Raw genomic sequence first — 14477 nt, 5'->3', positions numbered from 1 at the left:
AAAACAAACAAAAAAAGATTAATTAAAAAAAAAAGTAAGCTATGTAATTCATTATTCATCATCATGTTCATCTTCAGAACTATTTTTACAATTTTTATCTTTATCTTAGAGCTCCCTCATCCAGACTCAAAGTCTACAAAAAAATCATCAAAACAGATCATATGCCTTCACATAAAACAAACATTTTTATTCAACGTTTCTTCTCCTCAGTGTGATTATAGGGCACGCGTTCACAAGCACTGTGCAGTGACATATACCCCACGGGATGCCTGCGCGACTTCCTCTCTGACTTCCTCTCTTAAAAAAATACACAGGCACATCCAAGGTTATATGTCAGAGGTGCGACATGTGAACGCGTGCCCTATACTGACACTGAGGGAAGAAATTGTTGAATAGTTAATGTTGTTTTATGTGCACATGAAAGTATTCTCATAGTCAGGAATCTTACTGTCTATGAAGGATTAAGGAGCTCTCAGATTTGACTAAAATATCTTCATTATTTTCATTCAAATATCTTCAGTTGAGTTCTGAAGAGAAATAAAGTTACTACGTTTAGTATTTGCTTTAATATCGTCCTCATATACAACCTTCTTCAGTCTAATGTTTTGCTAATGTGGTATATGATTTAAGGTTGGAGGACATCATTTATTGACTTGTGATTTTGTGTGTAGTTGTAGTTTATGGTGAGTGATAATCCAAACCCTGTATATATAGGTGGCGAAGTCCGTTCCTCCACGTGGTGCCACTGGAAACTGCCCATCTTGAAGGTGGTGCTGAGCTGAACACGGACAAAAACTGACATTAGTCTGGGGAAACAAACCTCATGACTGATGACAATTACCAATTTTGTACTAAAGTTTGAAATAAAGTCACTTTTGTCAAAAATAAGTATTTCTTCTATTTTTTAAAGGCTGATTACTGCTGATTACTGTGTGTTTCAAATCATTCAGGAACAAAAAATGACAACGTTTGTAGATTTAACATGAACCTAAGATTAGCTGGATTTAACGTCACTGAGCTGAATGTGTTTGATGTAAAAGCATACATGTGATGGAATTTCTAGCACTAATGCAGTGTAAAAAGGCTTCCCTTCCAGCCGCAACCAAGCCTTACGCTGGGAAACACCCATACACTCTCTCATTCACACACACAGACACTCATTCAACATGGCCAATTTTGTTTATTTAATTCACTTATACTGCTTGTGTCTGACTGGACTGTGGGGGAAACTGGAGCTCCTGGAGAAAACCCACACAAACATGAAGAGAACATGCAAACTCCACAAAGAAATGCCAACTGGTCCAGCCAGCACCTTCTTGCTGTGAGGTGACAGTGCTAACCACTGAGCCCTGGTCTGTTTGACCAGGATTTAATCCTCCAACAATAGAGTGGAGGAACTATGACGTCAATTTGTATGCAAAAACCCGGAAGCGAGTTAGCATTTTAGCAGTTCCGGTTCCCTCGTCCCAATGTCAATGGGTTTTTTCAATGGGGTTTCAGTAAAATCGCTTAAATAAGGTTCGTGGCTAACACAAACTCAAGACACTTTCACGTTTTGTTCTACGACATAAAACACATCAGTTACAGCACGCTCCTGATGTTTTAAACCGGTTATGCTTCTTTAAAAAGACGGTTGCTATCAAGTTGCTAAATGGGACTACAGGCGGTGTCGGGGACGTTATACGTCATCGAGCTGAAATGATCTGGAGCGCAGCTCGCTTGTGTTGGGCATTTGGATTTGTCTGTTATTTAGGTATTTTCATGAATAGTATTTTATAGTTTGTAGTATTTTTCTAATTGGGAATTCAGATTGTGTGTAGATAATTCCTTCACTTGTAAAGACCGTCGAGACAGATTGTTTTGTTGATCTTTTATTTTAAGAAACAATATTATGAAGATACTGCTCACCAGTGCAGCCTGCCTCTGTCCTGCTCTCAGTCATGCAAATGTGTGAATAAATGTGTAAAAATACATGCATGTTAACTGTCATTTTCACGTGATCAAGTGATTTTTCGTCTTTCTTTCTTCATCTGAACACTTGGTTATAACTGCAATGTTTACACTCCTCCATAAAATGTATAGCATATGTGACTGTATGGGCTGCTTTTCACTGTACTTCGTGACAAAAAAGGAATATTGAATGTTGCTCTGTGTCCATGATGGAACTTGTTCCTCACGCCTCATTTCTGTCGTCTGTTAAGGTCATGGACGGTAAGGTAAGTGGGCTGTGTGCACGCGAGCGATACAGTTGTTTAAATATGTACTATAACAACCGTAAAGCAAAACAGATGTATTTCCCACGTAAAAACGATCCAAAAGCCACATAGGTCTATGTGTTTTGCTTATTTATTTGTTTATTATATATGCCATGGATTGAAAATATAGTAAACAGAGAGATTAACTCTTTGTCATGGACATTATTTCTAAAAAAAAAAAAAAAAAAGCTTGATAAGTTGTCTGTAGCAGTGTGGTGCTGACGTCACAGACGAGCGCCCCGAGGGCACTGTAGTCCGTTTATAGCCTAATAGCTTTTCAATTCCTGCTAAGGGTGTCACGATCCTCCAAATCCTCGATTTGATTACATTTTTGATTCTAAAGTCACAGTTCGATTCTCGATTATGAATAATTAATTAATAACGAATTAATTATTTGTAGCCAACCGTTTAAACTACCTGACCTGCATGGTCTTTGTTTTACCCATAAACAAATCATACAGTAAATGTGTAAGTTACACACATAATTACCACCTGTCAATCACTTTTTTTTCTGCGGGACTCATGAATAGGCAGTGATCTGTGTCGTTATACTATCTGTGTCGTTATGCTAAGAAATGCTACACACCAGTGTGGATGTGGATCGTTGTTGTTCTAAAATGTCATTTAAAAACAAAGACCTATTAGTGTAAACCACAGACTGTGGTGTAAACAGGGCCTGAGTGTGTATTTTTCACCAGCGGATTTGCAACGGGGGCGGTGCGGAGGATCGCAATGCGCCCATCTTCTATCGGCCCAACTCTAACACTTACATAGCAGAGCTTGCAAACTGTTTTTTTGTTTGTCGACAACACGAACGTTGTCAACATAACTCACTAGAAATTCAAAATACTTCCACACCGGCGACTTCATTGAAAGAGGAGAGGGATTAAGCTCTGTCGACGAGTCTCCCGCATCTGCAGTTTAACAAGCACTTTAACGAGTGCTTTTTCCCGCTTGGCATGCCAAGCTGACGTGACATGGGGGCGTGGCAGCATCGACGATTCTATTTTTTGATTCGATAACCGAAATTGAGCATAAATTTCGATCGATTTCGATTTAAAATTGAAATCGTGACACCCTTAATTCTTGCGTTTGTATTTAAAATCCAAAAGTGCTCAAAGTTGTATTTTCGTGTGAGGATTATCTGGCTGGACAAAACGTGCAAGTGTAATGAACAGTGTTTTAACACAGAGCTTATTATTTGCAATCTTCGAAAAGCCTATGGGAAAATCCCATAGGGATTTTCACGAGGGAACCAGTTTTATGCTAGCAGCCGATTAGCCTACAAAGTGACCTCATAGTTCCTCCACTCTATAGCACTCCCTATTTTATTCTTTAACGATCTGTTTGTCCTGCTTCTTTGTTCATTTACACAGTCAGAAGCATGTGGCCGGTCAGCATTCGCACGCTGAGACGAGCACAGGAGCGCAGACATCTAAAGTCATCTTAATGTGAGTGCTTTAATGGTCAAATAGGTGTCAAAACGCGGTGTTTAGTGATTATTCAGATTAACCCTCATTTGTGTAATAAACAAACGAGTTGAGAATCAAAAGACACGTAAAAGAGAAACCATTAAAGTGACACCGCGAAAAATTCCTGCTGCCGCCTGTTTTTATCATTAATCAAACAACAAGGAGAAAATCCCTCTCTGCTCTTGACTGAAGAATTTTCGTAGCTAAAGTGTTTTTCTAAGGGTTAAAGCACAGTTTGCTTTATATTTTTATTCTATTGTATTTATTTCTCTTTCCTTTGCAGGGTGGAAAATAACTGTATGTATACTGTTGAAGTCAGAATTATTAGCAACCCTTTTCCTGCCCAATTTCTGCTCAATGGAAATAAGTTTTTTTTTTTACTTATTTATAAACGTAATAGTTTTAATAACTCATTACTAATTACTGATGTCTTTTGTCTTTGCTATTATGACAGTACATAATATTTTACTAGATATTTTTCAAAATACAAGCATTCAGATTAAAGTGCAATTCAAAGGCTTAATTAGAGTAATTAGGCAAGTCATTGTATAACAGTAGTTTCTTCTGCAGACAATCAAAAAATATATTGCTTAAGGGGGCTAAAACTATTGACCTTAAAATGGGTTTCAAAATATTTAAACCTGCTTTTATTCTAGCTAAAATAAAACAAATAAGCCTAGAAGAAAAAATATTATATTAAATACTGTTAAAACTCCTTGCTCTGTTAAACATCATTTGGGAATTTTTTTATTTTTTTTAATTCTCAGGAGTGCTAATAATTTTGACTTCAACAGTAATCGTTTTAAATAATTGTGATTACAATTATGACCTAAATAATCGTGATTATGATTTTTCCCAAAATCGAGCAGCCCTACTATTAAGTAATAAGTATTACTCTAAGATGAATAATAGTTTTTTGTTTACCTTCATTGCTTCTGAAAATAAAAACAAGCGATGAAAATCCCTGAAGATGTCTACTGTGGATGTGGTATATGTGTCCAGTTTCTAATGTTCTCCATGCGCTTGAGTCTGCTAAAAAACAGAACAAAGAGAAAAACTTTAAACAGCTCATTCGTGTCAAACCTCAGAAGAATCCCAGCATCAGAAATAAACAGACAGTTATAACATCTCAGACTGCTGATTAACTGTGAATGACTATTTTAAATTGATTATATAAATTTTGAGGCCATTAATACAAAATAACAGATTTAGATTCGATTACTAGAGGCTGTAATTGTATTTGCAATACCTTGCTGAATTTGAGTGTATTGTTTTATTATCCTGTACATGTTGTGAGCAAACTCTTATGTTAACACTTTAAATAAAAGTGTGAATAAAATTTCTGCAATACAAATGGTCATTATTTAAATCATTTATAATTTTCTAAAGGTTGTGCATAAAAATATATCAGTGCAGCCTCGCTGTATTCTGCAATAATTCGGTTGTTTTATTTCTGAATGACAGAGGGAAAAATGCGGCATGTAGACAGATATTTTTATGGCAGCTATCAAAACTATTTAATAAAGATTCATGGGAAATTATGTAGCATCTTTTAAATATGTTTGGATTCTTACCAGATAACAAATAATCACCGGCCACTTTATTAGGGACACCTGTCCAACTGCTCGTTAGTGCAAATTTCTAATCAGAAAATACATGTAGACATGGTGTAGACGATCTGCTGCAGCTCAAACTGAGCATCAGAATGGGGAAGAAAGGGGATTTAAGTGACTTTGAACGTGGCATGGTTGTTGCTGCCAGATGGGCTGGTCTGAGTACTTCAGAAACTGCTAATCTACTGTTTTTTTTATGCACAAACATATCTAGGCTTTACAGCGAATGATCTGAAAAAAAAAAAAATATCCAATGAGGAGCAGTTCTGTGGGCACAAATGCCTCATTGATGCCAGAGGTTAGAGGAGAATGGCCAGACTGGTTCGAGCTGATAGAAAAGGCAACAGTAACTCAAATAACCACTTGTTAAAATCGAAGTGTGCAGAAGAGCATCTCTGAATGCACAACACTCGACCTTGAGGTGGATGGGTCTTATCAGGTAAGAATCCAAAGTCAGTTCATTTTCAAAATGTTTTAAAATGTTGATGTTAACATTTAAAGCCATCCGCAATCTCGCCCCTCCATATTTGCCCTCATCCACATTTCTCTTCCTTCTCGCACCCTGCATTATGTTCCTACCTCCACTTGTCTATTCCCTGCTTGATAAAGCCTATAAAGAAAGACAACAACGCAAAAGAATAGCAAGTAAAAGTAAAAAAAACAAACAAAAAAAGCAACCCAAACAGAAAAAGTGATGTTTGTTGTGTTTGATTTTGTTCAGTTACTTTCAATTATTTAGAAAAACAAATGTGCTTAACTGACCATTCTCCAATCCATAATTGACTAGTCAGACATTAGTTCTGAAATGTGTGGTTGTCAAGCTGTCAGGATTCAGACTCTTACAACATGCTTTGTTATGGTACTTTTAATGTGGAAGGTTCCCGGCTGGTTCACTTTACCACTTTGATTTTTCTGGTCTGTCTCAGTTTACCCCGAAGCTGGGGTAAAGTGAGAGACAAGACCACTTTTTTTTAAACAATCATATTTTCACTTTCCTTTACCCTAAATACAGTCTGATAAAATCCATTGCTAGAAAACATTCTGAATTAATGACAAATGTTTACATTTTACTGATATATAATTTTAGCTCGCTTGCAGGGGAGCAAATGTAAAAAGTGTCTCACTTTACCCCGCTCTTCCCTACTTGGGTGGTTTGTTCTTCTCTCAGTTGCATCACATTCTCCGTGTATATTTCCTCTGCATCCTATTAAACCAAGAACAGCCATGTTTAATATTATTATAATGATTTACACACTCAGACATGTGCAGAGACAAACACTAAGTTAGTGCTTCTACTCAGACTTACTAACATACTAACTTTCTACTAACTTAGATTATTTTTGTCATTTTATCATCCAATTGTATTGAATCATTTATATTTTATTGAAGTCTTTTTATTTTCTGACTGTTTTTATTGTTTTGCTTTGTTTGCCATGTATGCCTGTTAGCGCTTTGGAACTGAGAAAAGGGCATTATAAATAAAATGTATTATTATTATTACTCTTACTAGATTTTTGGGCCAGTCTACAGTATATTCTCATTCCACAACTTTTTTTTCAGTACTTAAGTGTATTTTGAGAGCATTTTTAAGTGCCATTTCTCAAAATCCAACATGAAAAATGGATGGTCCAGGACACTGACCGAATCCACAAAGGTATGTTTACATCACACTTTATTAATAGTTATGTTTATGATATTGTTACATAAATACATAATTAGTCATTCTTTAACAAACAGATGTGAAAAATAGAAGTCAATTCCGAACATTAATTAACATAAAACATTAATATTGCTTCTCTTTGTTGTCAAATAACAGAACAAATAAAGAACAAATAATTTATAAAGCCAAACAGGAATCAACACATGCCGCCATTTTATTCTCAGCCTCACTACTTCGGTAAGTAATTTGAAGTGTAAATGCGTTTGATAAGGTAGATCTGCTTATTTTAATAGATATACACTATAATATCTCGTGTTTCATGTGTATACAAGCGCTTATCGCCAATAACTGACATTTGAAGTGCAAAATGCCGAGACGACTCTTACCTGTTTATGTATTTAAATCGACCCTGATAAAAAAAACGAATCTCTGGTTCACCACACGAACAGTAATGATTCATCAAACAGGAAATATTTACGAGTCAAACAAAGATTTCCTGAAAATTCGTTTTATTTTGCTCCCAAAACACCCGTGGAGGAAATAAACAACCGCTTGCTATTGCATTTTTCAACTCGAAGAAAAACTGAGCAAAACTGACCAATGACGTAACAGCTGACTCGTAGAACGTTGGAACGCGTTCGAATTCTTGGGAGACACACCCTACTACAATCCAACTTTCGCCATTGCTTTATTTGACGATAATCTAGTTAGTTGTACAACATTTGCTTCGTATAATTTTCTTTTTTTATATTGTCAATTGATAGCATAAAGGCTCACTCTGATAAACGAGCTTTACTTACAGTAAATTTCAGTATTTATTGTAGGTTTATTTAACATTTCTCATATTTAAGTGTACGGAAATTAATCTATCATGTTATTTACCGTACTCGGAGTAATTGCTCTCTTCCTGAGAGAAAGAACCATCAAATCCACCGTCTCAGGTCAAGAAGAAAGATTCGACCGTCAGGAAGGATTGGTCACGGCACCCCCAGTGACTAACAGTGATGGTAAATAATGTTGTGTGTTATAAGAACATGTAGCTCATTTTGTATACTGGAGTCTGGGTAGGTCTCTACACTTATTTTACCTTGCTGTAAATATTATTTACAAAAGTGAATAAGGTTTTTGGTAATAATATACGAGTAATAAAAATGACTGGTGTAAACGCATAACAAATAATATCAAAACTATCAATTATCAAATAACTCCACCCTCCCCCCAGCAGATTATTTAGCTTGTTTTAAAGAAAACTCAGTTCATTTTGACATATTTCTGAAAGCAAGACACTATTTTAACTTGTCAAGAAAATTCTTCTTGATTTAATGTTTTGATATTTGCAAAAGAAACAAAACAAAAACTAAGTAAAGTATTTTGCTTTGCATTAAGTTTTTCAATTATGCATTTGTAAAGACAAAATCATTTTCTCTGCTTCAAGATGGAAGGGTTAGTTCACCCAAAACTGCAAATTCTATAATTAAGTACTCACCCTCATGTCACTCCAAACCCGAGACCTTCCTTCATCTTCTGGACACAAATGAAGATGTTTTAGAAGAACTCTGAGCACTCTCTCGTCCTGCATATACAGCAAGGTTCCTGACTTGCTCAAAGTACATATGAATACCACAAAAACATCCTCAAACAGACCATATGCCTACAGTGGTTCAGTCTGTACACTTATTAAGCTACAATAATACTTTTGTGTAAACAAATTTATCCAACAGTTTATTCTCTTCAGTGTTGGTATATTACATGTGTTCACAAACACTGCACTGATGGATGCCTGTGCATGGCTTCCTCTGTTATTTGATACTTTCTGGCCTTTGAATGAGTCTGGACCCTTGCTATCTATGGAGGATAAAGGAGCTCTAAGATTTCACCTAAAACATCTTAATTTGTGTTATTAAAATGAACAGAAATATTGTCTACTGCCATACAAAGTTAATAAATAAAATATTAAAACGCTCAATGTGATTTGAGTTCGACACCCCTGTTAGATGCCTTGTCTCTACTTGTTATTTTGCTGTCTTCTACTGGGGGCATCTTAAAAACACTAAATCCTTTAGGAATATGTCCTAAAACACAATGCAGTGGTTTTAATGGATAACAAATGGTGATGTTTAATGTTTTGATAGTATTTGTAGTGGAAAACGTGAAATCTTTTCTCATAGGTTTGAGTTGTTTTTGCCAAGCTTAATGTTATTTTATTTATTGTTATATGATACAAAATATATCAGCTATAAGGTCATATTGACATGTATTTATACAAAACAAATTATTAATCGCAAAGTGAATTCGATTTGAACAGTAATCTCATCATGTGACATTTTTTTTATTTAATGGCATAATAGGCCGACCTAATTTAATGGCTGAACGGAAGATCAATATCTAGATGTCTAATATCCAGTATCTAACTATGAACTTAACAATAAATATTTGGATGATCTGATTATATATACATTCAGCAAATTAATTAAAATCACTATGTTGGTCATAGCAAAAAACATCCTTGCATGTGCACACACTAACCAACAACTAAAAGTAGAAAGAAATAACCTTAAAAGTCACTTTATAGTTGACAGCGTTTTTTCATATCAATAACAAACACTGGAATAATATTATTCAAGTAAAACTAAAATCTTTTGTTTCATATTATTCCTTCCTTTAGGTCGAGAAATCGGTGACTGGTGTGAAGATTCATCTTTGCATCTGGAGGAACAGATCAATGTTCAGACTGAGGAACCGTCACTGGAGGAACCTGTTGATGATCATAGTGAAGAACAATCACTGGTAGAGCCTGACAGAGTTCACGGTGAAGAACAATCACTGGTAGAGCCTGACAGTGTTCACGGAGAAGAATCATCACTGGTAGAGCCTGTCAGTGTTCACGGTGAAGAACAATCACTGGTAGAGCCTGACAGTGTTCACGGTGAAGAATTATCACTGGTAGAGCCTGTCGATGGTCACAGTGAGGACTTAGCCAGCTCCTCCAGCAGTGATGATGTTCCTCCAAACATTTTCTACGCTGAGTCCAGCAGTAGTGATGACTTCCCTCAAGAGTTTTACTCAGCCGGATCCAAATGTAGTAGTGAGCTCACAGCCAGCTCCTACAGCAGCTTCTTCTCTGCTGAGTCCGGCTGTGGTGATGACCACTCTACAGATTTTCTGTCCGCTGAGTCTGGCTGTGGTGATGACCCCTCTACAGATTTTCAGTCCGCTGAGTCTGGCTGTGGTGATGACCCCTCTACAGATTTTCAGTCCGCTGAGTCTGGCTGTGGTGATGACCCCCCTCCAAATGTGGTCTCTGCTGAGCCTGGCTGTAGTCATGAAGACCCTCCAAAGGTGGTCTCTGAAAAGCCCGGCTGTAGTCATGATGACCCTCCAAAGGTGGTCTCTGAAAAGCCCGGCTGTAGTCATGATGACCCTCCAAATGTGGTCTCTGCTGAGCCTGGCTGTAGTCATGATGACCCTCCAAATGTGGTCTCTGAAAAGCCCAGCTGTAGTCATGATGACCCTCCAAACGTGGTCTCTGCTGAGCCTGGCTGTAGTCATGATGACCCTCCAAATGTGGTCTCTGCTGAGCCCGGCTGTAGTCATGAAGACCCTCCAAAGGTGGTCTCTGCAAAGCCCGGCTGTAGTCATGATGACCCTCCAAAGGTGGTCTCTGCAAAGCCCGGCTGTAGTCATGATGACCCTCCAAAGGTGGTCTCTGAAAAGCCCGGCTGTAGTCATGATGACCCTCCAAATGTGGTCTCTGCAAAGCCCGGCTGTAGTCATTACCCCCCAACAAAAGTGGTCCCTGCTAAGCCCGGCTGTAAAGCTGCCGCTCAAGGTGCAACCTGTCAGACGAAGGGCGCTGTTCCACATCATCCAAAACAGCTGAATTATAGAAACACACACATCATGGGTAAGTTTACAGCCCAGTCACCCAACACACATGCATATTTTAATAGTGTTATGACTTTTATGCTTTAAACTGGCTTTAATACACATTTTGTTCAGGGATAGCTGATAACTAAGATAGAAATATATATATACAGTTGAAGTCAGAATTATTCGCCCCCTTTAAATAATTTTTTTCTTTTTTAAGTATTTCCCAAATTATGTTTAACATAGCAAGGACATTTTCACAGTATGTCTGATAATATTTTTTCTTCTGGAAAAAGTCTTATTTGTTTTATTTCGGCTAGAATAAAAGCAGTTTTTAATTTTTTAAAAGCCATTTTAGGGACAAAATTATTAGTCCCTTTAAGCTATATTTTTTCGATAGTCTACAGAACAAACCATCGTTATACAATAAGTTGCCTAATTACCCTAACCTGCCTAGTTAACCTAATTCACATAGTAATAGTGAAAATAAACAGAGGGGCTAATAATTCAAGAGGGGTAATAATTTTGACTTCAACTGTATATATATATATAAATCAATCATAAAAATCATAATCATCTAGGGAAGACAGAATAAAAAAGGTTTAGATGATGGGGTTATATCTGCTGTGTTGACCCCTGATGGAGCAGGTAGTTTTAGATGAAGGCAGCACTGTCACTAATTCCCACATTTGATTAACTTCTCTTCTTTGTCTTTTCACAGATATCAACTTCAAGATGTATGAAATTGGCGCTAAGCTGGGCAAAGGAGGCTTTGGAACCGTTTACACTGGGACCCGTATAAAAGATCGCCTTCCGGTGGCATTAAAAGTGGCTGACTTCAAGGTTAAGCAATTCATCCAAGTTGTAAGTAGTCTGCGCTCTTTGCTCTGATTAACTATGTCTATTTTAAACATGTCATATTAAGGGTGCTGTATGCAAGTTTTTGACTCTTCTAAAGCACAAAAATACCATAATATGTTTGCAGATATTTTAGAAACATGCCAAGTAAACAAAAGTCAGTTATTCTCCTTTAAAAAGAAATGTGTCTGTCTGTGTTTTGATCTCTATAATCTGCCCACTGCTTTTTATGATAGACGTGGTCAACAGTTTTAACAGAAAATAACTTTCTCATCAAATGATCTGAACAACTTTCTTTCTTCTAGGATGATTTTCTCCAGCCACTTCCAGCGGAGATCGCTCTGCACTTTCTTGCCTCTAAAGGCCCCAAAGCTAAACCAATTGTTAAGCTTCTGGACTGGAAAGTGGAGGCTAATCGTTACTTACTAGTCCTAGAGCGGCCCGTACCCTGTGAGAACTTATGGGAATTTCTATGTAAATACGACGGTAGAATCCCAGAGAAGATATTATGGAAAATCATGTTCCATACAACAATTGCAGCTGACATCTGCTGCAAACGTGGAGTGCTTCACCGCGATATCAAGGCTGAGAATTTGCTGATTAACCTGCGGACCCATCAAGTCAAACTGACTGACTTTGGGTGTGGTGAACGCCTTACTAGGAGCTGTTACAAAGAGTACTGCGGTAAGTAAATCCTTCAAAGCTCTAAGGAGCTCTTGTGATGGGGCAAGGGTCATTCACATGAGACTCTTAAAACATCCGCTGTTGTTTATCCATACCAGGGGTGCCAAAGCTCAGTCCTAGAGGGCCGGTGGCCTACAGAGTTTAGCTCCAACTTGCTTCAACACACCTGACAGGAAATGTCTAATATACTTAGAAAGAGCTTGATTAGCTCGTTCAGTTGTGTTTAACTGGGGCTGGAGCTAAACTCTGCAGGACACAGATCCTCCAGAACTTGGTTTGGGCACCCCTGATCTACACTGTTGTTTGTGGAAATTTAGATGATGTGCTAATGGAAACAAAATCTCTTTCTTTCAGGCACACCACAGTACTGCCCTCCCGAGTTCAATAGCACTGGCTTATACTACGGGGAGCCAGCGACAGTGTGGTCACTCGGGATTCTTCAGTATTTGCTAATGTTCAAAAAATTTCCAGACTACCATGACCTCCAAAACTTGACTTTCACAAATTTAGGGCAATATGGATGGTCAAAAGGTGAGATCTTCACTTCAGCTAAAGATGGTTGTGTAGGACAATTTGAATGTCAATGAAAAGTTTACAATTTAAGGCAATAATTACATGTACCTCTTCCTTTTTTCCTACACAGAATGCTGTGATTTCATTAGCTGTTGTCTGCAGACTGACTACAAACTTCGGTCTAAGCTGCAAACACTCCGTACCCATGACTGGTTTAAGGTAAGGAATACATTTTAAGGGTTTTGTCATCAGTCAAATGAATCTGTCATGAGCTGAGTTTCCATCGTAATGTGATGCACACCTTTTTAAAGTTTACTAAACATATATATTTTGTAAATATAAATGTGAATTATGTGCAAATGATTTACATCAAGTTGGTCGAGCAGCTAAACTGTGGAATTGGTAACCTCGTAACCAACAGTAAACAAGGGAAGTATAATTGAGAAATATTTGCTACATCAAAGTTAATTTGACAAATGCATTTCTATCATGAACCCTTTTTCAAAAGAGTCCAATATGACCTCAAGTGAGCATAAAAACGTTTTGGGAATTAAAGGATTTTTATTTGAAACTTGTTTCTCATGTGATACTTAAAAAGGTGCATTAACACAGGCTGATGGAAACCCAGCTATTGTCAGACAACAGTCTTGTGTTCTAAAATGTCCTTGATATTTATGGCTTTTCTTGTTATTTTATGTTGTTTGTTTAATGCATTAAAGCAAACCTGATCACTGTTTTTGTTCCAGGCGGAGAACAAGCCGCAATGAGGAGAGATGTCCTTTTTTAATAGGTGGATCTAGCCAGTCCATCCATGCCACCATAGTCCTTTAGCTAAACATATCTTCATCCATTACAACCTTAGAGAGAGAAAGCTGAACATAATTTGGTTCTGCATTGTTACATCTCTCCTATTTTTCAACATTTACACTGGCTCTAATAAAAAAAAAGAAAAAAAAAGATAAAGCACTTAACAGTTTATATAGTGTACACATCCCTTCCTTTAATATCAGATTTTGCTTTAACTCTTGCACTTCCACATGCTAAAATAAAAATAAAAAACAAAAAAATATATACATCTCAGTCGTTCCCAGTCCAGGTCCACATATTTTGGGTGTCTCTCTCTAAAAAATGTCATTTGAGCCAGAGGAGAGAGACTCCTGACCAATGATTACTGGGATCAACTGATATATATACAGGGTTTGCAATGAACATTATCACTCACCAGCCAATTTGGCCACAAAACTAGAAAAAATATATATATATATATTTAAAAAAAAAGTAAAAAAAAAAAATATATATATATATATATATATATATATATAATTAAATTAAAAACTGGAATTATTTTTATAAAAATAAAAAAATAAAATAAAACAATAAAAAGAAACATCATTAATAAATAAAACAATAAAAAAAATGCCTATATTGAAGTATAAATCTATAACTAGCCATGTTATTGACCAGAAATTCTTCTAAAAACAAACAAAAAAAGATTAATTAATTAAAAAAAGTAAGCTATGTAATTCATTATTCATCATCATGTTCATCTTCAGAA

At 36.7% G+C, this 14477-nt stretch overlaps 1 protein-coding gene and 1 long non-coding RNA gene across 3 annotated transcripts; one reads left to right on the top strand and one right to left on the bottom strand.

Moving 5' to 3' along the window:
- Positions 1-701: 701 nt before the first annotated feature.
- LOC141376661 (uncharacterized) lies at positions 702-8733 on the bottom strand. Of its 2 annotated transcripts, none has more exons than XR_012387335.1 (4): positions 8487-8733; positions 6470-6544; positions 4652-4759; positions 702-778 (listed from the first exon to the last, which is right to left on the bottom strand). It is a non-coding gene; the product is annotated as an uncharacterized lncRNA (long non-coding RNA). The 2 variants fall into 2 exon arrangements; XR_012387334.1 differs by lacking the exon at positions 8487-8733 and adding an exon at positions 7387-7574.
- Positions 7512-14191, top strand: si:ch211-122l14.5. Its single transcript, XM_068224435.2, has 7 exons — positions 7512-8007; positions 9666-10904; positions 11589-11731; positions 12031-12409; positions 12764-12940; positions 13053-13141; positions 13669-14191. Exons 1-7 carry the CDS (start codon positions 7872-7874, stop codon positions 13687-13689), a joined length of 2184 nt encoding a protein of 727 aa, XP_068080536.2. The 5' UTR covers positions 7512-7871; the 3' UTR covers positions 13690-14191.
- Positions 14192-14477: the final 286 nt, after the last annotated feature.

Source organism: Danio rerio, chromosome 11 (assembly GCF_049306965.1).
Source record: "Danio rerio strain Tuebingen ecotype United States chromosome 11, GRCz12tu, whole genome shotgun sequence".
In the NCBI taxonomy this organism is placed as follows: Eukaryota; Metazoa; Chordata; class Actinopteri; order Cypriniformes; family Danionidae; genus Danio; species Danio rerio.
This window is presented reverse-complemented; position numbering and strand designations above follow the sequence as displayed.